General features: G+C 42.4%; 2 protein-coding genes across 6 annotated transcripts in view; both read right to left on the reverse strand.

Annotated features, from left to right (window-relative positions):
• Positions 1-2,106, reverse strand: part of scfd2 (sec1 family domain containing 2) — a 95,977-nt gene extending 93,871 nt beyond the window's left edge. The window contains exons 1-3 of the mRNA XM_058072951.1: positions 1,827-2,106; positions 694-1,288; positions 213-381 (exon numbers count right to left, since the gene is read on the reverse strand). Of these exons, the coding sequence (XP_057928934.1) occupies positions 213-381; positions 694-1,288; positions 1,827-2,048 (986 nt within the window). The 5' untranslated portion in view covers positions 2,049-2,106. The remainder of the gene's footprint in view (positions 1-212; positions 382-693; positions 1,289-1,826) is intronic.
• Positions 2,107-15,791: 13,685 nt separating this feature from the next.
• The window catches only part of lnx1 (ligand of numb-protein X 1), a 38,945-nt gene continuing 29,531 nt past the window's right edge, over positions 15,792-25,205 (reverse strand). For 4 of the 5 annotated variants that reach the window (XM_058073462.1, XM_058073459.1, XM_058073460.1 and 1 more), the window contains exons 6-12: positions 24,690-24,898; positions 23,058-23,462; positions 21,658-21,792; positions 21,410-21,587; positions 19,010-19,256; positions 18,773-18,931; positions 15,792-17,527 (exon numbers count right to left, since the gene is read on the reverse strand). In XM_058073462.1, coding sequence (XP_057929445.1) covers positions 17,392-17,527; positions 18,773-18,931; positions 19,010-19,256; positions 21,410-21,587; positions 21,658-21,792; positions 23,058-23,462; positions 24,690-24,898 — 1,469 coding nt within the window. In that variant the 3' untranslated portion in view covers positions 15,792-17,391. The remainder of the gene's footprint in view (positions 17,528-18,772; positions 18,932-19,009; positions 19,257-21,409; positions 21,588-21,657; positions 21,793-23,057; positions 23,463-24,689; positions 24,899-25,205) is intronic. The other variant, XM_058073463.1, reaches the window with a different exon arrangement.

Raw genomic sequence — 25,205 nt, forward strand, 5'->3', positions numbered from 1 at the left:
TGTCTGCACAGCTTGACTCAACCACTGGCACCTCGTGGCGGTCATGTGCCACCCCCCCTCATGTGTAAAGCATGAGTTAGTGCATGCGCTCTAAAGTGGAACAGGATCATCAGAAATTACTGCGTGTGTGGATGCTGGGTCATACAAGTTCAACTATTACTAGATTGGTTTATTATTCAATTTATTATTCAAGTTTATTGAAGTGTACTCACTGAGTCTGTGCGAGGCAGCCCGGCGCCACACTGCTCTGTGAATGAGGACTGATCTGCACACTGGTCAGCTCCTGCATGTCTACCTGTACATCGGTCACATGACCTGGCAAGCGTTTTAGCACAGTGAGAATTTTCTCCACCAAGTTGTCGCCATGGTGACCAACGGCTCCTGAGAAAGTAGCGAGAAGAGTTTCAGAGTATTTGTGATTTTTGTATTTATATTAAATATATGTCTAGCCAACAATCTGAATACATTTTACAGCAGAAATTTAAGGTTAAATATTATCAATAAAATAATTGGAAAATACTGATTCTGTTATTAATAATACTGTAAAATATTGAGGATGTGACTATTAATAATCTTGTAAAATTTTGTAAATATTACTATTAATAACACTTACTAGTGAAAATATTACCATTAATAATATGGTAAATACTGACATGAACTACAATACTCTCGTTTTCCTGGTTCCAGACATACCTGTCAGGTCCAAGGTCCTGTCCACAAAGATGATTGATGCTTTATTAGGGGCCGTCTTCCTGCGGTTCTTAGCCTGGGGGTGACCGGCCAGTTCCCCTGCTATGAGGCGACTCATGAGGCCCACAGCGAAGCTCTCCTCTCTGGTTCCTGTGGCCTCAAACATGGCGTTCAATGCCGCCGCCAACGACTTGATCTCAATCTGCAGCTCGGCAGGCAGCGAGGGGACGTCCACATCTAGCAGGCTCCCCAACCGCTTCTTCTCGGGACGCTTGGAGTTGATGGTGTGCAGATCGGGGGGCAGCAGTGGAAAAAGCTGTGCATAAGCGGGCGCCAGCAGCAGCTGCGGGCACACACGAGCGAAGGTCAGGGGCACGTGCATAACCTCCGCCGTATAGTTCATGTCGCCCATCCACTCGCAGAGCTTGTCCTCGAACTGCTCGAACACAGGCGCTCCATCCACATCCGCTGTGACGTTGTTGGCGAGCAGGTGTAGTGAGTGGGACACGGTGGTGACCACCACACAGTACTGCAGGTGGCTGAGGGAGATGATGTCCTTTATGGTGTCCACTGTGCGGCCTTTCAGCAAGGTGCTCACCTAGGGGTGCAAAATAGCGTAAAGGCATTTTGTTGAAGATATGGGGAAACATTGAAAGTTGGGCACTCTCTAAGGAAATTGATGAGGTTACATAAGAATTGTGTGAATATACATTGTATCATATAGAAACATACTCAACATTTTGTTTGCCATAAGAAGGCATGCATGCATACATGTTTTACTTGGATTTAGTGGCCACATTAAGTACTAAAATATTGCTAAATACCATGATCCATCCATTTATTTATTTTCTATGCCGCTTATCCTCACTAGTAGGGTCCTAGCTGTCTTCCGGCGAGAGGCAGAGTACACCCTGGACTGGTCGCCAGCCAATCACAGGGCACATATAGACAACAACAAAATAGATGGAGGGCATAATAAAAGGTTCTTTTCATCAATAATCTGCTGCAATATGTGTGCTTCAACTTCATTCAGGCTGAGTGTTGTAGAAAAAACTCTCTCATTTCCTACATACGTCTTTTAAATCTTGTCGAAAGTGTATCAACTTTTTGTTGAGATGAGTCAATTCTATTCTCACCACAAACACCGCCTTGGGCTCGTTGTCACTACACGACTCGAAGCTGGAGAACTGCTTCAAGTTGCGGGCTCCGGCCTGGAACAAGGCGGCAGCACCCCCGGCGCTCCAGTGGAGGACCTCCGCACATGTGTCGTCCATAAACACCACGGCCCGGTTGACCTTGGAGAGAACCCGGTCCCATATCTGGACCGGGAACTGCCACACCGCCTCCGGAGTTAGCATCTTTTTTGGTCTTACCAGGAGCGTGACAGCAGCCAGCAAAACAAACAGGTTGATGACGTGTCAGTATACCGTCGCAGGGATTATACGTCACGTCATAGCGTTACCTTGGCAACAGGAGGCGGCGTTACACAACAGCAGTCTGTCCAACATCTAGACAGAATTACATTTCTTTTATTATTTTATCTATTTTTTTTTATTTCAATCTAAGTTGTTAAATATTTTGTCCCTTTCATATACAGTCATGAAAAAAAATATTAGACCACCTTCGTTTCTTTAGTTTATTGATACATTTCAATGCCTGGTACATGTGTTTGGACAAATATACTGATGAGAACAAAAATAGATTAATAAATAGCCAAAATCACTTAAGACATTTCAATGATAAGCAGTTCTTATTTTAAGAAATCCATAAGGATGAGATGAAAATAAAATCTTTCGTATCATGTTTTACTGAGGGAATCCAACTTTTGCGTTGTTTCTTTTTCTTTATTTTTACATTGTTTACTAATACTTTGTATATGTATATGACATATGTATATGAAGAATCATTTTGGAAAAGAGACACCCCATAGCTTTCAATGGACTTAAATATCTGGACTAAAATATTCAGGCATGTGTAGTATAACCACAATACTGAACATTTGTTACTGTATATCTATCTATAATGGTATTAATGGTTCTACAATATGATGCAGACTGCAGGAGAAACTGTATTACACTCCCCAACATGAAATAAACACCCATGTGATGTGTAAATCATCTTTTATTCCACATATTTATTTTTATCCCGACTTTTGACTAACTCCTGGTGACAGAAAGGGGTTAGTGTGCAAGAACACGCTTGGCAGGGGCGTGGAAGTGATGACTTGTAAAGAGGCGTTTGGCCAAGACAGCAAGATGACCCAGTTGAGGAAGTTTTAATGCGCTAATGGACCTGCAGGGGAGGCTGGGAGAGGAAGGGGGGGGTGAGAGGAGGATAAAGTGGTGGTCTGTTTTCCATCTTCCTTAAAAATATATTTTATAATAGTTGTACATAAAGGTGTCATTTCAGGTCAAAGGGATGTTATTGTTGCACATTTCCAGTGTTTAGCATATGACATGAAATTATTTTATTAACTGTAGAGGTAATATTTAATAACTGTCATAACAAGAAGTTAACCAGTGTCAAGAATAAAACAATAAAACAGTCCGTCTTCATTCTTAATTCCTGGTTTTAAAAGTGTAAAAAGACATTAACCACTGTTAAGTTGGTGAACTGGACAAAAGGATTATGGCACCACCATCTTTTGTCTCCTCTTTGCTTAACTTCTTCTGCAATTGTGCGACCAAAAATGTAGTACATTCTGCTTATTTTACTGTTTAAATTTTCAATATGATAGCAAATTTTAAGGCTAATTCAATGCAATGGAATTCAATTGGTCAGGATTTGTGGCTTATTGTTTTTTATATTCATTCATTAATTTTCTATCGCTTATCCTCACGAGGGTCGCGGGGGTGCTGAAGCCTATCCCAGCTGTCTTCGGGTGAGAGGCAGGGTACACCCTGGACTGGTCGCCAGCCAATCACAGGGCACATATAGACAAACAACCATTCACACTCACATTCATACCTATGGACAATTTGGAGTTGCCAATTAACCTAGCATGTTTTTGGAATATGGGAGGAAACTGGAGTACCTGGAGAAAAGCAAAGCAAAAGCAAAAGGGAGAACATGCAAAGTCCACAAAGAGATGGCCGAGGGTGGAATTGAACTCAGGTCTCCTAGCTGTGAGGCCTGCGTGCTAACCACTCGTGCAGGCAGTTTTTTATATTATTTTTATAATTGATTTGTGATCCTTGTGATCCTATTTTTATAGAAAGCACCAATTCAATAATAAAAACAATACAGTATCTTTGATGAAATATGTGCCATATAGGAAGAAGTTGTAATGCCAAAAGAGTTTATCTATGTAAACCACATCATGGCTTTAATGGCGATGTAAATGCAACCCGGAAATCACCTTAAACCTGTTCAGACCCTTATAGTACTGTATATTTTTGTCAAATCTCATCAAATTGTAGCAGATTGTGAATTCATGCCTGGATGTGATATGTCTTCAAAAGATTCCTTCATCACTTAGAATGAATTCGTTTGGAAATCCAACACACGTAAATACGTCTCACAATGTGTGTCTCAGTGGAGGCAATAGGTGTATAAATATCCTGCCTCTTTTCATGTGCAGCTCATGAACAGATGTGTTGTCTTTGGAGACACTGGAGAAAAGAGGGGGACAGCTAGGTTGAGACATTTTGGGTTCAAAAGGCCCCCGTGGAGAACCTCCTGAGGGCCACAACATGCATGCATGTATGCATGCATGCATGCAGCTGCAAAAATGACTGATAGCGATTTGAGCAAGTGTGCAAAGCCAGTGTGATAAACAATAACATGGAGGAGCAGGGTGGTATGTGTGTGAAGCAGGGGGTGGGGGGGGGGGGGGGGGGTCGTATGCCTCTCTGAAACCAGGTGTGTGTATCTGACTTCCTCTTTGGAGCGAAATCCAGGGAGGCTTCCTGGCGTAAGCACACAGCAGCACACCTTTATCTTCCAAAGCCCCTAAAATAGAATCCCCAATTTAAATTTCACCCTCTATGAGCTTCCACGTTGCCCGCTGAGGCCGTGCCAAGAGATGCTAATGCAGCCAAACATCCTGCAGAGGGCACTTTTATTTAAGAGCATGCTTTTATCCAGGCCACTCCCACTTTTTCTTTAAGTTATAGTCACTGCCTCATTTTTTTGTCATGATAAAGATAAAAATAGACCCCCTAGGAAAAAAAAGTGCTGAGCTGGTAGTTTTCTGCAGAAGAAATGTGCTGAACAGGCCAGCCACGGGGACTCAGACAGAGGCAAAATAAAAGGGGCCATTTTTTTGTGTGCGTTTGATTGTGATGTGTAAATGTGTCATACAGGCTTCACATCATGTTGGCTATCACTGTGCTTTTTTAAACACAAAAGGGTTTATGATCTTCTTAATTGGGAGTCAGCCCTGGGTTTGCAAGCATATTTCTCACAGAATGTGGACATGGGAGTCCAAAATGGACTCAACTACATGTCCATACAGGAGTCAGTCCCTGGTACTGGTGGATTTGGACCTAGGAAATAATGAAAAAAGAAATTCAACTGGAGATCTTTCTAAACTTTGTTACTGGGTCCACAAGGTATACATCTGTGGGTCCACAAAGGACTTGGTCCCAGCCATCCCAGGCTCCAGAAGAAATTTGGGTTGGAGGTTGGGCTCTGGATCGATAAGAGATTTGGCCCCAAATACTTAAGAGAGTCATCCCGGGATTCACAAGGACTTTGGTGCAGGGTCTACAACATGTTTGGTCTCTGACTAACATGTTATTTGTCTCTGAATTCAAAACAAATTAGGGATTTGGTCTCATGTCTAATACTGATTCTCGGTTCAAAGGGGATCCATTCTCAGATTCGGCCCCAGGTCCACATGGAATGCAGCTGTGGGTCCACACGGGATTTTTTCTGAGTTACAAAAGTGTTTTTGCCAGGGTCCAGAAGGTAAGGTGTTTTGTATGTGATTCTGAAGAAATTAAGATCCGGGTCCACAAGGTAAACAGACACAGGCCTATGTTGGATTGAGCTGTGAGTCCACGAGGGATTTTCCTAAAGAGCAAGGATGATCAGGCCTGTGGTCTGCATGGGATTCAGTCTTGATTCCAGAAAAGATTTGATCTCTGATTCCACCCTTGGTTCACAAGAGAATCAGCTTACCAGGGATTTGGCTCCCAGTACAAAGAAGAGGACAAGGCTATGGGTCCACATGGGACTTGGCTCTGGGTCCACAGGGTATACTGTCCCCAGGTCTACACAATATGAAGCTGGGGAGCCACATGGGATCTGAGCCCTTGTCCACAAGGAATTTGGCCATGGAAACTTATGGGAGTTCACCCTCAGGTGCACTTGTCCAATTTTGCATTAAAAAAAAGGAAATGTTCTGGAAAAATAAGGGAAATTCACGTCCCTTTAAGGGGACAGACATGTTTTCACACCCCCCCATTTGAAATACGATTGAAAACCTGTCATATTTTATTTATCTGTACAAACCACTGTATGAGCTGCTGGCACCAGCACTGTTCTTGCATGAATAATGACAGACAGACCTACCAACCTTGAAGACGTTTTATGGGTATCGTCTCCCGTGCCTATCATGCCCCCCCCCCCCCCGACACTTCCCCACACCCCACCATTTGATAACCACTGCTGTAGAAGACTCAATAAAACAAAATAAATAAAATACACACAATCTGTTCCTTTAAATCTCTGTGTATGGGTCCATCGATTCCAGCCTTTAAAGTTCCAATGAAAGCAGTAAACAATGTCTTCCTGCTGTGTCGGCGACAGCACCTCATCATGCAGTAGTAGAGCCGAAGCAGCATGCGGTCCAATGTGAAATATCGTCTCCAAGCCTCTGGCCTGCTGGTACGTGAAACATTATCATGAGAGAGCCAAAGCCACGCAAGCACATTGGACGGCAATTAGCCCTGAGTAGTTAGTGCGCTCATAGGCTGCCAAGCATGCAACTTTGGGGCCCTGGTCAAACACTCACTGCAAAAAGCACCACAGGTAGAAACAATTACTCACGCTAACAGTGTGAGAATGTGTGTGTGTGTGTGTGTGTGAAGATGAAGATCACCTGTGGTGCTATATTTTCTATTGTGAAACTATACATGTACATTCTGCTTATTTGACTGTTTTGACCGCTTGTAAGGCTAATTGTATGGAACTTGGTCAAGATTGTTTGTTTTTACATACGTATACTATGCCTATGTACATCGATATATACTATGTACAGCTATACATATTTATATCTATGTTGTTTTGAAAGTTGTGAAAAGTAAAACTACACTTTTATAAGCAGGGCCCTTTTGGGACCCAAACGTAAAAAGTGACTCTACCTCCAATCTGTCACAATTACTCTCTCTTCTATTTCAAGCGCTCCGTCAAAAAAAGGCCCTCCAAGTGAGCCCTCTCACGCTATATGAGGGGTCTGTGTGGAAAAGGGTGGCTAGCATCCAGATGTGAGTGTGTGTTCAAGTCTCTGCTCTTCAAAGGAACCTGTGTGTGTGTGTGTGTAAGTGTGCATGAAGTGATTGTGTTACAATATGGGCATTACAAACAAAAAAAATAACTTAGTAATAACTTAAATAATAAAAACCTTTGATTCACTCTTGCGTTGTTGGAAAGGGAAAGCAAGCAGCACTCATGCTAATTTATTTAGTACAAATTTGTAGAAGAAAATAGATGAATTTAATATACTATTCTATTAAAGATATACTGTACCTTATGCTAAATATAGTATAGCATAAAGAAAACTATAGTAGTTATATCACAGCACGATGCAATGTTTATGAAATGTAACCATTCATTCATCCATCCATCTTCTATGCTGCTTATCCTCAATAGGGTTGAGGGTATGCTGGAGCCTATCCCAGCTGACAGCTCTTGTTGGGTTAGTTTACAATGAGTAACATTGATGGTGGCCAATAGATGGTGTTTCCTGGAAGCGTTTTAGTCAAAAAGGAGCTAAAGCATCATCATCGGGAAGTTAAATCTCATGAAATTCTAAATTCCCTTAAGTTACATCCCCGCCAACAATCACATGTCTGCTGCACACTTTAAAACACCTTAAAGGGGACCGATTATGACTTTTCCACTTTTCTGACCTATAAATGTAGTTAGAATGATGTATTCTCGTGTTAAACCATACCAAAGTTTCAGATAATGAGGTTTGCGTGTTTGGAAGTGAGTCCTGATCAAAGTTTGGGATGGCTCAAAATGCTTGGATAGGTGTGGTAAAACTGGCCCTTTGTGATGTCAGAGATGGGCGAACTTCCTTAAATGGTACATAGTTAGAAATAATTTTGGGCGTGTGACCAATCACAGATGAGTGGAATAAATTAGAACAGACTGGTGGGAAGCACAAAAGGAAATACAGCTGGAATAGGTGCAGATTCTGGAAAACTCAATACATCATGATCATGGTAGGTCCCCTGTAAGACAGGGCTGATCAAACTTTGTCTACCGGGGGCCATAAACTGAATAATCCAAGGATGCGGTGGCCGATTTTACATTGTTAATATTGCAAAAATGCGAAAAAGCAATCCAATGTAACCATTTTACGAGATTATATATCTAAAGAAAATACAAGTTGTGCTTTGGTATAAGTGACAGTATATTATTAGGTTTCTTAGTAAAAATATTGCAATACTTTCATATTAATTACACCGTTTTTCCCATTTATGCTGTTGTTTTTTTTGTAGTTTTCTTCTTTTTTCTGTATTTTTAAGGGTGGTGAGGCCAAATTAAAAAACTGAGAGTTGCAAATGGCCCCCTAGCCGCACTTTGGAGACCACTGCTTTAAGGGTGTGTCTAGTCTTGTCGCTGACAACCTCACAAACCCAAAACAACATGCCGACTCCTGGGTGGAGTCCAATATATGCACACATCTTATTTACTTGCACAAACACACACTTGCACAGTAATACACAACATAACGTAGCTAAAAAGCGGCTTTGTTGGTGCTGAACAATAATAACAGTGAAGCATGACGTCCAGCTTGCAAAAGAGCAAAGCAAGGCACACACACACACACGCACACACACACACTGCACAGCAGTAGCGAATCCCTATGGTTTGACTCTAAAAATAGTCTGGATCACTTTCATACGTCACAGCAAGCAAGAACCTTTACATGTGATGTGTGTGTGCCGTGTGTGAAGCATGACAGCACAATGTAGGACACACGCACACACATATTGTGCCATTGTGTGTGTGTGTGTGTGTGAAATAGGTGGGTGTTGGGCCTAAAGAAAAATCTATAAATATCTCTGCTGTGTGTTTGTCACGCATACTCTGCCTCGTTTGACCCAGTATGAGATTTTTTTTAACGTGTGTGGAATCCTATAGCCATCATGCATGCTATGCTCTGCTGCAGTCGCTTTAAGATGAGAGAACATAAAGAGAAAATTTTTCCTGAGGTCATGCGGAGAGAAGACAGTTAATTAGTTAATTAGTAACACATGTACAGGGATGTGTCGCTGGGCTGCAGTGAGAAGCTAAGAAAGATCTTATAATATGGATAAAAACTGCATTGTTTGCATTTCTCACTGATGCACGGTCTTTACCGGCCAGTAAAGTCGAGACTGTGGAGTTGAGTGGACAGAGCTCAGGCATAACAACACGGTATTTTGTTCAAGAGGAGAGTGAGGGGTGCAAGAAAACAGATTGTTGGAGACTGTGGAGTATAATACAAAATATGTTTATTTTGGTCATTTGTAGCCTCAATAGCGCATCATGTTATTTGAAATATTTGGTCCTGTATCCACAAACGTTGGTGTGAGAAACACTTGGTCGCATCAAAATGTCACAACGTCCTCCCACATGAGCCGTGGGTCAGGCGAGGAGTACAAGAGTAGGAGGAAGGCTGTGTGTGTATTTAGTTGGCAGCTGCTGGGCTTGATAAGAATGAAATAGACATCTGGCCTCCAGGTCAACAGCGAGTGTGCACAGGACATAAATATATAGTGTAGGGCAGCAGTGGACTGGGGCATGTTTGTGTGGTGTACTGAATGCCAGACTGCAGGCTAAGAGAGCACCATGTCACACTGGCATGAGGACAGCAGACACTTTTACAGTAGCATCAGTGAGGACAATGTCTTTTTTAATACAGTAAAAACACCAACACCTAGGCTGAATACAGTAACACTGCAGTTTTCTGTATTTGTCTGATAAGCAACCCATACCTTATAATAAAGGTGAATTGCACTTTTTGAGGGGAATTTTGCCCTTTTTGTGAAATGTTGTTGAACCTAAACACATATGTCTTCCCCTTTTCTGTGCATAATAAAATGAGAAAACAAGTTAATATGAGCTCGGATGTCATTGGGATACACCTATTTCGACTATGAATCACACTGTAAACATTCTTGCATTAACACGTACACTGATGATAACATGTAATCAGTATCTTGCCGCATTTTGATGATTTAAACCTCTACCGAAACTTCTTTATCGGTGCACTCATACACATACGTATGCTTGTTCTGTCAATAGCAGCATCAAAGATACAGCAACAACACTTACAATGTCTGCTCTCCTTGGGATGGCTGTGTCTGCCAGCACAAGACATATGCTACAGTCCTCAGGTGCCTTTCAGGCACTGAAAAGAGAAGCTCTCCAATTTCGTTGTACATCTTGTATAATGACAATAAAGGCCATTCCATTCCATTCCATAAAGAATGCTGACAGCAAACGAGCATCTTGTTAGTCTGTGAGATGAAAATAGTTTTCATGTTAGCTACTACAATAAAAATAATAGCGCTGTAGCTTGGTTAATATATAAGTCAGTTAGGTAAATGGACACTGTTGCCGTTTTTTTTAGCTTTAGCGTCAAAATAGGTATTTCCCATGACATCCATTGTTAGCTAGCTTATATTAACTTGTTTTCTTGTGCCAGAATACACAGAAAAGGGAAAGAAAAATGTGTGCATGTTTCACATAATGGTTGTCAATGATGGGCAAAATTCATAAAGCAGTGCAGTTCCCTTTATGGAAAGTACAATGAAAAAAAAATATGGCAATACATCGCAATCCACTGATTTAATTTCTACTATGTTACTCTTCTGCACTCTGTGTATGTATTCTAGCAACCCCGCCTCCACCCACCGGGACAAAGTGATTGACAAAAGGGCTCACTCTGTTCATGACATTGTACTGTGGAACGTGCATACTCCTGGGTAAGCATACTACTAATAGTAGTAGTATTACAAGTGGTCTCATAGTCACTCATTTTTTCCAGACCATTTTTTTTTCTAACCTGTATTCAGACTATTTCTCTGCAGAGGTAATCCTCAACAAAGTGACATTTGGTGGCAGAAGTGGGTTGGCTGTCTGTCAACCTGACTCTTTCTTTGCAGCCCAGTAAACTCAGGTTGAGATCTGGGTTGGAAATACCGCTCATCGGAGTCCTGTGACAAATGGTGTACAAGCGAGATTGTTACCTTTTGACATCCTTTGACAAATGGTGTCAGAAGTGTTGCTTGCAAGAGCATCTTTGGTGTTATGGTGAAGACTTGGGATGGCTTTCAAGTACAACACTGACAGGAATTTGGGACCTGGGGAGACCTACTCTTCTGGGTCCTGTGACAAAAAGGCAAGAAGAATAGTAAGGGAACATGCAAACCAGGAGCAAATCAAATAAATCAGCATAGAAATATGTGCATTTTTGTTTGAAATTAACTGACAAAGACGGGAGAGTTGTGTTTTTTTCCCACTCGCCACAGTAGGAGAAAATAGGAGTTATTCCTAGAAGTATACATTCAGAGAGTCATTTCCTGCCCACATGTCTTCAGTCTGCCTCCAACAGGAGCCGCTTCATAAATTAAAACTGGAGATGAAAATTCTGATGCCAGCATTGTTTTTTCCTTCACTCGCATTGTACTTTACTTTGTCTCAGTGGTGCAAATCTCATGAGGGCTCGCTGCCAGTGTGCATGGATTCAATGAGACCAGAATAGAGAGCCTAGATGGACTGAAACCAAAAAGAAAAAAGAGTGTTTTGTGATCAGAGAAGCTGCAGCTGCTCAGCAGACATGTTATGTTTCAGATGACGTTCAAATAAAAAAAAATGATGAGGACTTTTTATGGTGGAGATAGAGATTTAAGAGATTCAAGATTCAAGTCATATCTTGGTTGTTATAAAGAAGGTCCATAGTATATTTTAACCTCTACAAATAAAATATATGAACAACAATCTTTATTTTTCTTTTTTTAACTTCAGATTTTTAAGTCTGACTCTAAAGTCACACAAAAATTGATGAGGGCGTTATTGACGTCACATTTTGCTGTTAAAAGTGGTTACCTTCAATTCTACATGTTTAGACTGAAGGTTTGGTTAGGTATGGATTTGAATGAATGAATGAATGAATGAATGAATGAATGAATGTGAGTGTGAATGGTTGTTTGTCTATATGTGGCCTGTGATTGGCTGGCAACCAGTCCAGGGTGTACCGCGCTTCTCGCCCGAAGACAGCTGGGATAGGCTCCAGCATGTCCGCGACCCTCGTGAGTATAAGCGGAAGAGAAAATGGATGGATGGATATTTGCCAGGGGGCTCCCTTGGAATTGTCCAAGGAGGGCCAGTGAGACTTAAAACATAGGCTTTAAGGTTAATACAGAGGAAGCAATGGCAACAGTTTGACCCTGTAACAGATTATTTACATGATTCCCATTGAGATCAACCAGTAGAGGGTACTCTATATATACGTTCATTCATTTTCTACAGCTTATCCTCACAAGGGTCGCAGGGGTGCTGGAGCCTATCCCAGCTGTCTTCGGGCGAGAGGCGGGGTACACCTACTATATGTGCCCTGTGATTGGTCGCCAGCCAATTACAGGGCACATATAGACAAACAACCATTCACACTCACATTCATACCTATGGACAATTTGGAGTCGCCAATTAATCTAGCATGTTTTTGGAATGTGGGAGGAAACCGGAGAAAACCCACACATGCACGGGAAGAACATGCAAACTCCACACGGAGAGGCCGAGGGTAGAATCAAACTCAAGTCTCCAACCACTCAGCCGCTGTGCAGCTATGTACTTTATTTAATGCACTGTAAATGTTTGTTTCCAAGTCAGTAGTAGCAATATTATAAAAACACACTATTGTAGCATCAGTCCTAAAAAAATAAATCTTCTCTTTAGGTGAGTTTTTATTGAAAGCCATGTTTGACTTTTATGACTTTTGACACTGTTTCCAGGGTACCTTTATCGTCTGCATTCACAATGTGTCTTTCATTTCAGGAAGAAAGGAAGCGGTCCAACATGCTAACAGATGAATACAACAATGGAGCCCTCCAAAGGGAGTCTTTGAAGTGGATGGAAGGATGGATGGATGGCTGGCACATCACATAACAGTACGACTTCCAAGTGAAGGTGAAGTGAACCTGAAGAAGAAGGAAGCTGCTCTAATGGAATGTTTCCCATCACTCATGTAAAGGAGGTAAATCTCCATCAGCATGGACTTTTTATGAGGCCAAAAGACCAATGAATTTCAGGTGAAACAGAGAGAAAGAAGGCCCAGAGCTGCACTATTACATTTATTACTACCTCGGCCATGCAATGTTCTTTTGGTCTCGGGATTATGCAAAAATATCAACAATTAGATTAGATTTTGGTGAAGATCAGAATATAGGCAAGTACCAGAAGTAGTTTTCACAAGTAAGACAGTGACTTACCAGATGCACTGACAAGACTGGAGTATGCTAGGTTTCTTGAGACAAGACAATACACAAGATTTGGTCCACGATGAGATTAGATTAAAAAAAAAGAAAAATATATAATAATAATAATATATCATAATAATTCAAATCATCCTTTAATATGTCATTATTCACTCTGCAATGTGGTGTAATTGCCGTCTGTGACATATTTTTTTCTCACAAGCAATTCATATTGTCTAACATTTGCACATTTCTTGAAATGCTGTCTTTTCAACTGTATTAAAGAGCAGCATTTGTTTTGTTAGGATTTTCTGTGAAAACAATTTTACGCTGTTCCATTAATAAAATAGCTAGCAATGTAAATACGTATCAAGGTAACTGTGTTTGTTTACAGTCAAGCATGGTTGTGGCAGCAACACAGCCAAGGTCTGTGCGAGTGCTGCTTGCACTGTGAAGCTGTGGTTCATTGAGGGGGAAACATAAATTCCACTACGTACTGTGACTGTAAAAATGTTCTCCTTTGGTTTTCTGGCGCTACACGATTGCTGCCCTCACTAGGGAGCTGTGGTGGAATGAGTGGAAAGATTATTTCCAACATGTAATGTGGCATTGAAGCAGGTTTCTAACATGATAAGGAGCCCAAACACAAATGCCTTGTGGAGAAAGCTGAACTGAACCTGATGCAGTGATGTCTCCTCCAGACCTGAACCCAGTTGAGCACCTTTTGCAGTAAAGAAGCACAACATTTCTAACATCCACCATCTCTACCAGTGTTGTCATCATGGAGGAGTGGAAGGGGATCCCTGTGCCAAGCTGTGAAGCAGGATTAAAGCAGCGCGAGATCTCACCTGCGGGCATTCAGGAGGCATCCGATTTAAGTAAAGGAAGATATTTTATTCATTCGTCATGGTTTCATCTTTTTTGAGAGATTCCCTCTGACATTCTAACAAGCAGGTGTTTAACTGTCAAACACTAAATATGGACGTGGTCTGGTGCCAGAAAAGCCTGCTGTTCCTAATATCCCGGAGGGAAAGGTTGAGCACAAGCAGCAGGGAGCAGAGATGCTGCACACATGTCAAGGGAAAGGTAAAAAAAGAGAAAAAGGAAATGATTCATTCCTCAAGGAGATGCCTCATAGGATAGGAAGAGAATGTCCTTGTAGGATGAGAGGCCAAGTTAGGAGAGAATCCCTCTGAGGAGGAAGCAGAAAAGACACAGATGAGCCAACTGAAAGATTCAAGAGCTGAAGGGGAGACATGGTGGTGGATCCAGACGAGCGAGCCAAGGCCTTCAGCTCGGTACGCTGGTGACCTCCATGACGTGTAAATCAAAAGCTGAGATGTGGGAGTTTGCAGCCAGGTTGTGACACGGCGGTAAGGGAGGATGCTGTGCTTATAAACAGGAGGCTGCTAGCACAAACTATTCTGCTGTCGCTCTAACCTTATTTGGACATTTGGAGACGATGGATGTGGACAAGAGAGGGGAATGAACGCATTTGGCTCAAAAAGAAAAAAAAGGAGAAGCCACTGAACGTAAACAAGAGCAACCTGCATATCGCAACAGCATTTCTTCAATAGTATACATTCTGACCACCCGCACCTTTTTCTCCACGAAGATACACATTTTTAGACATCATCCTTGAGGGGAAAGTCTGCTACTTCTACTTTCTTCCAGACACCATTTTTGGCCATCTTTTTTTTTACTCTCAGGGTAGTCAATCCATGGCAACTGGGCTGTTCAGGTTGTCTTAGAAGACGTTTGGCCTCTCATCCGCGCAGGCTTTTTCGCGCAGGAAATGCGCAAAAAAGTGAAAGATGTTACAGCAGTATATATATTCCACACAATTCAATTAGAAATTGCTAACTTATACCCAAAGGTGGCAATGTTAAACTTGTGTACAAGAGTGTTTGCTAGTTAATTTTACATGCAAGAGTCATGTATTGACTTAATTGGTTGAGTGGTGGACATAGAGAATAGGAGAGCGTTGAGGTGTGTTTTTACAGGTGTTCACTCCTTCCTGTAGGTGTTGATAGGCACACATTTTCCACTGAAACAAGAACATTATCCCTTAACTTCTGTCTCGTCTCTGCTGGCAGAGAAGGAATTTTTTAAAAAGGGAGACCGTCCCATTTGAGCTCCTTTTCTCATTTAAGAAAAAGGGTCACATTTCATTGGCGGCATCTGGAAAGCATATACACACATGTGTGTATGTATGGTATGCTGCTGGAAAGCATAGTCATGTTCCAAGCAGTCAAGACATTTGCATGTTGTCATGAGGTCAAAATGCATTGTTTTGTTAAGGATTATGGTCAAAAACACTTGCAGTTCTTGCACCAGATAGACATCTTGGACACAGAGTGAAGGGTCGGCTTATCACATCTAATGAAATAAAAGAACATAATGAACAATATTATATATATGTAAATAACAAATGTGTGCTTTTGAGACCAGAAAAGGTACTGCTGCCTATTAAAAAGTGATATATCAAAAATAACTTCGATACAAAATTTAAAATACCATAAAAATAAATGTATAAAAAACATATTGCACACAAAAACATATACAAATTATAATAACAGAATAGGATGTGATCGGCTTATGCCAAGAAAATGCTTTTCAATTCCAATCACCTCTGGCTAGGAGTATTGTAGCAAATACTATTGCACCGAACTAACATCTTGGGCAGTCCAAATTCAAATCCTCTTTCCAACATATTTTCTCAAAACAACTGGCGACAAATCTAGCCACATTTTCTGATATTTGGGGACTTAACAGTGAAAGCACATATTGAACTACAGTTTGTGTTCTCACTGAGCAGATGGTGCTCCTGATAGGTCCGCGCCCCATCCCCAAAACACTCCCAAGTCGCCAGTGCACTCAGTTCCTGCTGTACACTGAGAGCATCGTGGCGCACCATGCATCCATGAATCACACAGAAGTCTGAATCTCATCTTGTTTTGCAGAACGGGCCCTAAAACTTAAATGTTTCTTAATTTTCATTCAATTACTACTCATTACACTCAATCCTCATTCAGACTTAGTCACATAGCTGTCAGTGTGTCACAACGTGTGATGGGAGAAGGATGCATAATCAGTTAAACAAGTAGCCCTACCTGCAAGATAAAAGGTGGAGGCGGGAGGCGAGTCCACAATGTACATTGAAAAATGTATAATTAATCCATATGATGGGCATCTGTATCGGTCGATTTCAGTCCTGGATGATCTGTATGATAATCTGCAGCATAAAATAAAATAAATAAAATAATGAAAGATTGAGCTAGTACCTTGAAGGACTGAAGGGCCCATTCTGCAGCACAACAATAAAAAGAGCTGCATTTTTTGATGTAAAGGACTGGAAAGGAACACACAGAACACCATCAACATAAACGGGATGAGGAATAACTGTGAGACAAAAAGTGAAAAGCCTTAAAGTGAGTGTTTCTGTAACATTATCTCTTTTTCAAATGACTTTATTGACCATTGAACCAAGTGTACCATCAGATAAACGACAAGGGCCGAAGCGGACACAAAGAACCACAGCAGATGGCCTCCAGACAATCGACAAGATACAAGTCAGTGTTTTTTTTTCTCTTAAAAGTAAGAAAATTAGTAAGGCCTCCACAAAGTCACCTAATAATTATTAAATATTCTTTTTTTTTTATACAACGTATGAACACACTGATGATGTTTACTTTTCCTCTGCTTCTCTTGAGAGTGAAATAATAAAAGAGTCGAAGAACAGAGACGACTACTTGGCAACGTGTAGTGCGGTCCATGGATTGAAGTCAGGACAAGCAGCCTGTGACCACAAACAAACAGAAGAAATGTCTTACAAGTGCTTCTTGGACAGCCAACATTTACAGTAAAGCGTCCGAATATAGAACTACTGCTCTTGCAGTGTGTGTCCTGGCGGCTGTCCTCTTTGACATGTACAAGTGGTTGCGTCCTCGCAGGGACAAATGACACTCTGGAAAAAGTCCAGTCTCAATTTGTCCCCTCTCTGAAAAAAAAAGTTCCGTCCAAGTAGAGGGCTCTTGTATGCTCCTCCCACAATGGGGCGTGGCTACAGCAGGCTACCCGGCCAGGAGACGATGGTCAGTGTGATTCTTCCTCGGAGCTCCTTGAGGAGGCGCACCAGCGCCATGTGGGTCATCCCCCATGTGCTCTTACCGTTTACCTCCAGTAAGATGTCCCCGCACCTGCACACACGCACACACACACACACACGTGTGTCATTCAGACAGGAAACATAACCTAGAAGATGAACACTGTTCTTATAGTAGACAAACATTATTAACTCAAAAGGGACGTGAGTGAGTCAGTGACTCATAATTTGACAGTTGAACTTGGCTATCTCAGCCACATTAGAGTCGGACTGCCTTTAAAGGGTTCTTGTTTTGATTAAGAAAAAAATATTCCATTTTAAAATTTTCTCTTGACTTTAGTAATCATCTTAGGTTAACACCATTTAGAATCAACAGGGTTCTTGCTCCAATCCGTCTGAAGTAAACAGCCAGGAACTAGTTACCTGTAAAAAAAACATGCAACGGTTTGACCTCAGCTACTTTTTCTTTTATCCATATGGGGGTAGTGTTGCATATCAAATTGCATGTCGAGTACTATAAATTTGTACATGTTGGTAGGTGTGCATTGGAATGAAAGCCTCTCACGCCCTGTCGACAGTTCCCCGTGCCCCTCCCCGCTATTTGAGAAGCTTAGCAGTGCTAAAATTAGCAACTCTACGCTAAATAGGGTTCATATGCTACACAAACGGCATGGCGGTCGAGTGGTTAGCGCGCAGACCTCACAGCTAGGAGACCAGGGTTCAATTCCACCCTCGGCCATCTCTGTGTGGAGTTTGCATGTTCTCCCCATGCATGCGTGGGTTTTCTCTGGGTACTCCGGTTTCCTCCCACATTCCAAAATCATGCTAGGTTATGAATGTGAGTGTGAATGGTTGTTTGTCTATATGTGCCCTGTGATTGGCTGGCGACCAGTCCGGGGCGTACCCCGCCTCTCGCCCAAAAGACAGGTGGGATAGGCTCCAGCATCCCCCGCGACCCTCATGAGGAAAAAGCGGTAGAAAATGAATGAATGAAGGAATGCTACACAAAGAAAAAATGGTGGGAATTTGTATTAAACAGACCCAGAGAAAAACTTAACCCTTGACCTCAGTTTTGTCAAACATCATGAGATGGACATCCTCTTAAAATCAATAGGGTTCGCATTCTGAGGAAGACAATTGAAGTTTTAAGGAAATTTGGACTGGAATTTGTAACTGACATATGGAATCTTATTAAAAAAGCTGTGTTTTCTTTGTTGTGAGAAGTGAGATCATGATTTGAACCACTCAGGCCATCTCAAAGTGGATGTCTGTCAAAACCAATAGGGTTCTTGCTATGACAGAGAAGAAAGCTGCGTAAGTAGTGGACAGAAGCAAGTACCTGATGCCGCCGTCGTTGTAGGCAGGCGTGCCCTTGACGATGGAGCGTATAAAAAAGCACTGGTTGCAGTTGACCTCCTCCTGACCTCCCACAATGCTGAAGCCCAGGCTGCCTGACATGCTCCGCCGCAGCACGATGTCCTTGCAGCTGTACAGTTGCCTGCGGGATCAGCGCCGTTAAACAACACTCCATGTAGTGTACATCATCTAGTGTCCATTTTTTTGCGGCCAATCAGACCTGGGCAGCTGCAGCCATGTCACCCACAGCGGGGAGTAGTCATTGTTGGGTAGTAGGCTCTTGGTGGTGTCGGTGGGTGAGGGAGTGAGACATGGCGGCAGCTCGCTGTCCTGTGGGCCCATCTCGGGCGGTCGCATCTCCAAGACCTTGAGCACCACGGGGGAGGAGGTGTTCTTCAGGTTGGCCACGGCCTCGCTCCGCGTCACGCCCGTCAGATCCACCCCGTTCACATCAAGCAAGATGTCACCTGAGAGGGAGAGAGCACGAGAAGGGAGGTTTAAGATGCGGCTTCGTCCTCTAGCCCAATTAAATATTCAATGTCCTCACTAAGGAAACAAAGGCGAGTGACACGTGTGCTTTCAAATATGGCAGCGCTACGATGAAAGAGGGCAAAGCAATGACACTCCCCAGCATGCATGGGAAGGACACGATGATATGCTAATACTAATGTATATATGCAAGTAGACGATTATGATGCAATTATGATGCAATACATTCACTATACATACGCTATAAAGCTAAGTGATTCATTTACACTAATAGGATACCATTCACTCTTGGCAACATACAGTCCACTCAAATTGCTTCAATAAAATTGTGATGTAATACAGTACAATGCACAGATATCGCTTACTTCAATTGTGATGTGATACAGTACGATTCACCAATACGATTCCTGGTATTCCTAGCATGATACCATTCACTCCAATTACGATACAGCATGACTTGTTCCAATTACGATATAAGTCACTTCAATCACAATGCCATACAGTACAACTCACAGAGATTACGACACAGTATGATATGAGTTTACAACACAGTTCACTCCGATTAAGATACAATTCACTCTGATTACAATGCAATATGGCCTGATACTATACAGTGATACAGTGTTCACTCGCTACATCACGATTCCCCTTTCATGGATTTGCTGTTATACGCTATTAATAAATGTACATTTAGAATATATTTTTTAACAGCATATGAATGTGCATTGTGTTCTGCTTCTTTGTGATGTATTAGAGTGATCTATCGGTGCTCTGTTGTATGTTTGTTATTGTATTTGCTACTGCTACCAGTAGGGGGTGTTGTATACTCATGTGTGTAAGGCCATCTCATCTGTGTATTTATGTGCTTGTATGTGCAATTAAGAACCCACAGCAGGAAATAGCCGGCCAAATATAGAGCCAGAACAGTCCTGATTGGCTAAGGGAGAACTCGCCCCTTGTGTTCTGTGTCCTGATTGGCTGAAGACCATTGTCAATCAATCTCCTTTGTGCTGTTGCAAGCAAACTGCTTGACCTGCTTGCTAACCTCCAATAAACAATAGAAGTAACTAAACTGACTAGATGAATCTTTGGTTCCAGGAGTAGGATGAGGAAGAGGACGACGATAGGAAGAATATGTTTTAACAAGGATACAAAAATGCTACAGCCAAACAGCACCAGGATGAACCATGGTCAGAGCAATGAATATCGTTATCATTTAATAACCTATTTTGTCCAACCAGTAGATTGATCATTAAAATTTGAACAAAATTTTAACTTTGAGAGTGTTTAAAATGTGCGAGTTATGCCCGACTTATATAAGTATAAAAAGTATATTGTGAGGGGATCTACAACCTTTAAGCATGTATGATAATTGTACAGCACAGTACATTGGAAAGTGATAGAGTGTGATTCACTCAACTTAAATAAAATTCCTGTTTACAATGCATTTTAGTTTGTTCTGATTCATCACACTACAATTCCCTCCAGCTGCGATGAGACACAGTACGATTCATTCTGATACAGAAAAAACAGAATATGTTTCACTTTTATTATAGTGCGATATGGTAGGAGTGAAATGTGAGGCAATCTGGTGACAAATCTGCGTCTCTACCGCAATGTCAACAATGCACAGATTGGATTCAGACATGACGAGCTTTAAATGCTGCAGTCAGCAGAATCGCTCTCAACAGGGACACAGAATGTTGTTTTTACATGAAACGACTCTACAGTCAGCCACTGCCTGGTTTCACTCTCCTTAGCATCACCGCCGCTATGCTAATGCCTATGCTAATGTTTCCTTGGGATCATTTGTGGAGCACTGAACCTCAGCGAGTCTTCCACCGCTTGATGATTAACTTTTTTAATTAGACACATGTCTTGTCAATCACTGCGCCTGCAGGGCAAACATCAAGACAAATCCGTCACCAGTCGCTGATCTGATTTAGTAGAAGCTGCATCCTTGATTTGGACAGCGTTACGAAAGAACATTTGAACTTGCTAAAGATAGAGTACGTATTCAAATGTGTTCTATTTGTTTAAACGAATATGGGAACCGTGTACAGCAATGCAGAGATTCTAAACCGCCCATGCAAAGCAGACATGGCACCTGTAAAGCTGCCAATAAGATCACCTTTGCGTATGGATCCCTCCTGGCCTACCACGCCATCGGGGTCCACATTAGTGACATAGATGGGCAGATCCCAACCACGACTGGACATGCCCCCTGCCACAGCCATGCCCAACGAGTCGTAGGGCTCCTTGCTCAGCGTGACCGTCTTCTCGTAGCAGGCAGGCTTCTGACACGAGTCCTGGACGATAGAAGACAGATGTTAAAGCCATATAGACACTGATTTGTTAGTCTTGTGTGTGTGAGCCTACCAGCAATGTTTGCTCCATATCTACAGGGGAATACGGCGGGGGACCGTCCATGGCCCATGGAGCCTCTTGGAGGATATCAGGTGCGGGAAGGCAGATCTGACGAGACACGACGAAGTGGACGCCCTCCTCGCTTGCCTTAGAAGACACAACAACACCTTTTAAAAACAATTTACAATGTTCACCGTGGAGGAAATGGAAACGCTAGCCAATCCCATTCCTCACTTTTGTTAACTAGCTGAGGTTAGCCTGAGAGAATACAGTAGTACAGAGGCCGTGCCTCCACTCACTGAGAAAAAGAGGCTTTATGACCGACAAAAGGGCTCACTCCATTCATGACATTGTTCTATGGAGCAAATGAGCCAATGTACTGAAACCAATGTCTTGTCTTGTTAAAGGCAAGAGACGAAGAAAACAGACAAGTGTGCACAATTAATGAATTAATTAATTTATTATAATCCCAGACCTAATGCCCATGAGACATTTTATTACTGAAGGAGAAATCCTGTCAATTTTTAATGTTGCAGGATCTTCTGACACAAGATGTTGTGACTCCCCTACCATTTGCATGAGCTAACTGTCTGAACAGATAACATTTGTGTTTGCTCTATAGTAACTATTAAACAAAAATCAATAGCAGTACATTCAAAATGACTTCAGTTTGTGCCAGTTTCCATCTTCCTAGTTCCTAAAACAGCTTATGAGAAGCAATAAAATGGAATATCATTACCCATTTTCCATCATTCTACTCCTAAAGAGCTTGTGGCAATATCAGTGAATCTCATTTCTTTTTTAAGTCACTCCCTTAAGGACCATGAGTGATTGGATAAATCTTCTGACATTTTCTTATGTGGTTGATTGGCTTGGATTTTTGGAATGAGAGACCTTTGCTTTTTTATTCTTAATGACTAATTTGCATTTGCCCTTATGACAGCACCATACAGGCACTGCATTTATTCACGGATTTGCATTTCTACAGACAGTCTGATGACTGACTGACTAGTTCCTGCTCCTCTGAGAGTCGCTGCCTTGGTCTCTGTAGCACAGAGCTCTGCGAGCCTAAATTAGGCAGTCTGGCCCATTATTGCCTTAAGTGGTCTAATTTAATTTCTTCCCTGCCAGTTGTTCATCTCTGTCAGAAAGTACTTGTGCTGTGGAACTCTGCTCGGGAACCTTTAGGTCCAGAGACCCTACACAATTCGACAGCAATTAGCTATCATTAGGCACTGAATGCACCACCATTGACTGGCAGCAGGGAATCATTGCAATCAAATAGGATTACGTGCAGCGTAGTGCAACACAATTATCCTCAATCATTGGAATTGCCAAGCAGAACCATAAGAACATGGACTGTTATCTTTAGGGAATATCATTTAAAGAAATACTTTCACCGCTCCACCAACCTGGATAAGCAGAGCAGCATGCTCTGGAGCTCCATAACGAAGATCGTGCCCGTTGATGGCGAGCACACGGTCGCCGACACAGAGTTGCCCATCGCGCGCCGCCAACCCGCCCTCGAGCAGGTCAAAGATGTACAGGCCGGGCTCCTCGGGCCGTCTCACCAGCTTGATGCCCAGCTGCTCGTCCGGCACGCTCTTGCTCAGGACCACGTGGACGCTGTCGTCCCTGAAGGGGTGGTGGTGGGGGAGGCCATGGGACGGGTGGGCGCCCCCAAGGCCCTGCGCATGTGGGTGGCGATAGCGGTGGCGCTGTTCTCTGAGGATGGTGAGACGCAGAAGCTGACAGGGCTGCTTGAGGGTTGCCACAGCATAGCAGTGAGACACGTTGCTGATGTCGATGCCGTTGACCTGACGAAGAGGACCAAGAAATGTGTCAAATTGCGTGTATAAATGACTAAATTATATGTAAAGTCACAGAAAAAAATATTAGACCTACGTTGTTTCTTATATTTCTTGTTCATTTCAATGGCTGGTACCACTACCACCACTAAGTATGTTACCTGAATAATACAACAAACACAACATTCATTCATTCATTTTCTACCGCTTTTTCCTCACGAGGGTCGCGGGGGGTGCTGGAGCCTATCCCAGCTGTCTTTGGGCGAGAGGCGGGGTACACCCTGGACTGGTCGCCAGCTAATCACAGGGCACATATAGACAAACAACCATTCACACTCACATTCATACCTATGGGCAATTTGGAGTCACCAATTAACCTAGCATGTTTTTTGAATATAGGAGGAAACCGGATTACCCGGAGAAAACCCACGCATGCACGGGGAGAACATGCAAACTCCACACAGAGATGGCCGAGGTTGGAATTGAACCCTGGTCTCCTAGCTGTGAGGTCTGCGCGCTAACCACTCGTCTACCGTGCCGCCCCACACAACAACATGCAATGCCTAAAAGCACTGTTTTTTGCAGTATAATAAGCAGACGTATAATTATAATAAGCAGACATTGAAGGAGGTTGCCAAATTTGTGAGTATTGTCACCATATTTACGTAGTATTCAGATACCTCTAGATTACGTTTTTCCAAAAAACAACCAGCAATAAATCTAGAAACCATTCTGACATTCTTTCATTATACCATGTATGTTAGTATAACTTTCTGATTGGCTGAGAAACATCACATGTTACCAAATATGGTTAACTTTCCTGTAAAGACAAACATGATCTTCCAAAATATATTTGACTACAATTGTATGCTTCTAACTTAGTGAGAAAAACATTTGGGAGGAACGCCCCTTTTCTTTTGCCAGCGGAGAAAGCGAGGTCCATAAAGGCATTCTTGGATGACTTTGGTGTTGAAGAACATGCCATCATACACGTTTGGGATGAACTGGAACATAGAGAGCCATCAGCCCCTCTCTCATGTCCACATCATGAATGGCCACAAATTCCCACAAAGTCTAATTAAATCCTTGAAAGTCTTCCCAGATGATTGGAAGCTGTTGCATGTTCACTTCCTGTGGGTTTACGGGCCACATTTCCCCAAAGGTATGCATCACTGTGTTGGCTCCACTACAAATTGTGAGTATTCCTGGTTTGTACAAATGTTGAATTCAGGATACCTTGAGGATCATGTCCCCCGGCAGTAAGCGTCCGTCCCGAGCGATGACACCTTCCCTATAGATGTCCTGGATGAGGATGCGGACCAACGGCGTCTCGTTGCCACCCACGATACTGATGGCCAGTGGCTCTGAGGGATCCACCCTGGTGATTTTAATACTGGTAACCTCCCCATCTGGGATTAGGTGATGAAGCTGAGGCAGAGCTAGCACTGAGGAGGAGAGAAGAAGAAGAACAGTTTGAGTCCAGCTGTATAGCAAGGAGAAAAAAAACTAGTTTTCAAAACAAGCCAAGTTAAACAGGAGAGGAAGTAAGAGAATAATGATGCTGAACGAGAGAGCAGAATATTGCAGAGCAGCTGCCTCGACTCCCTCAGGTTACTCAAACAAAGTCGTAGGAGCCAAGAAGCAAAAGGCGCTTGGCTCATTGTAGAACTTGATGTTTGTGCGATTAGTCACATCCATCTGTAGGAAATGTGCCTGGGAAAAAGCTCAACTTCACATTTCCACATTTTTTAC

This window comes from Doryrhamphus excisus, chromosome 5, assembly GCF_030265055.1.
Source record: "Doryrhamphus excisus isolate RoL2022-K1 chromosome 5, RoL_Dexc_1.0, whole genome shotgun sequence".
NCBI lineage: Eukaryota > Metazoa > Chordata > Actinopteri > Syngnathiformes > Syngnathidae > Doryrhamphus > Doryrhamphus excisus.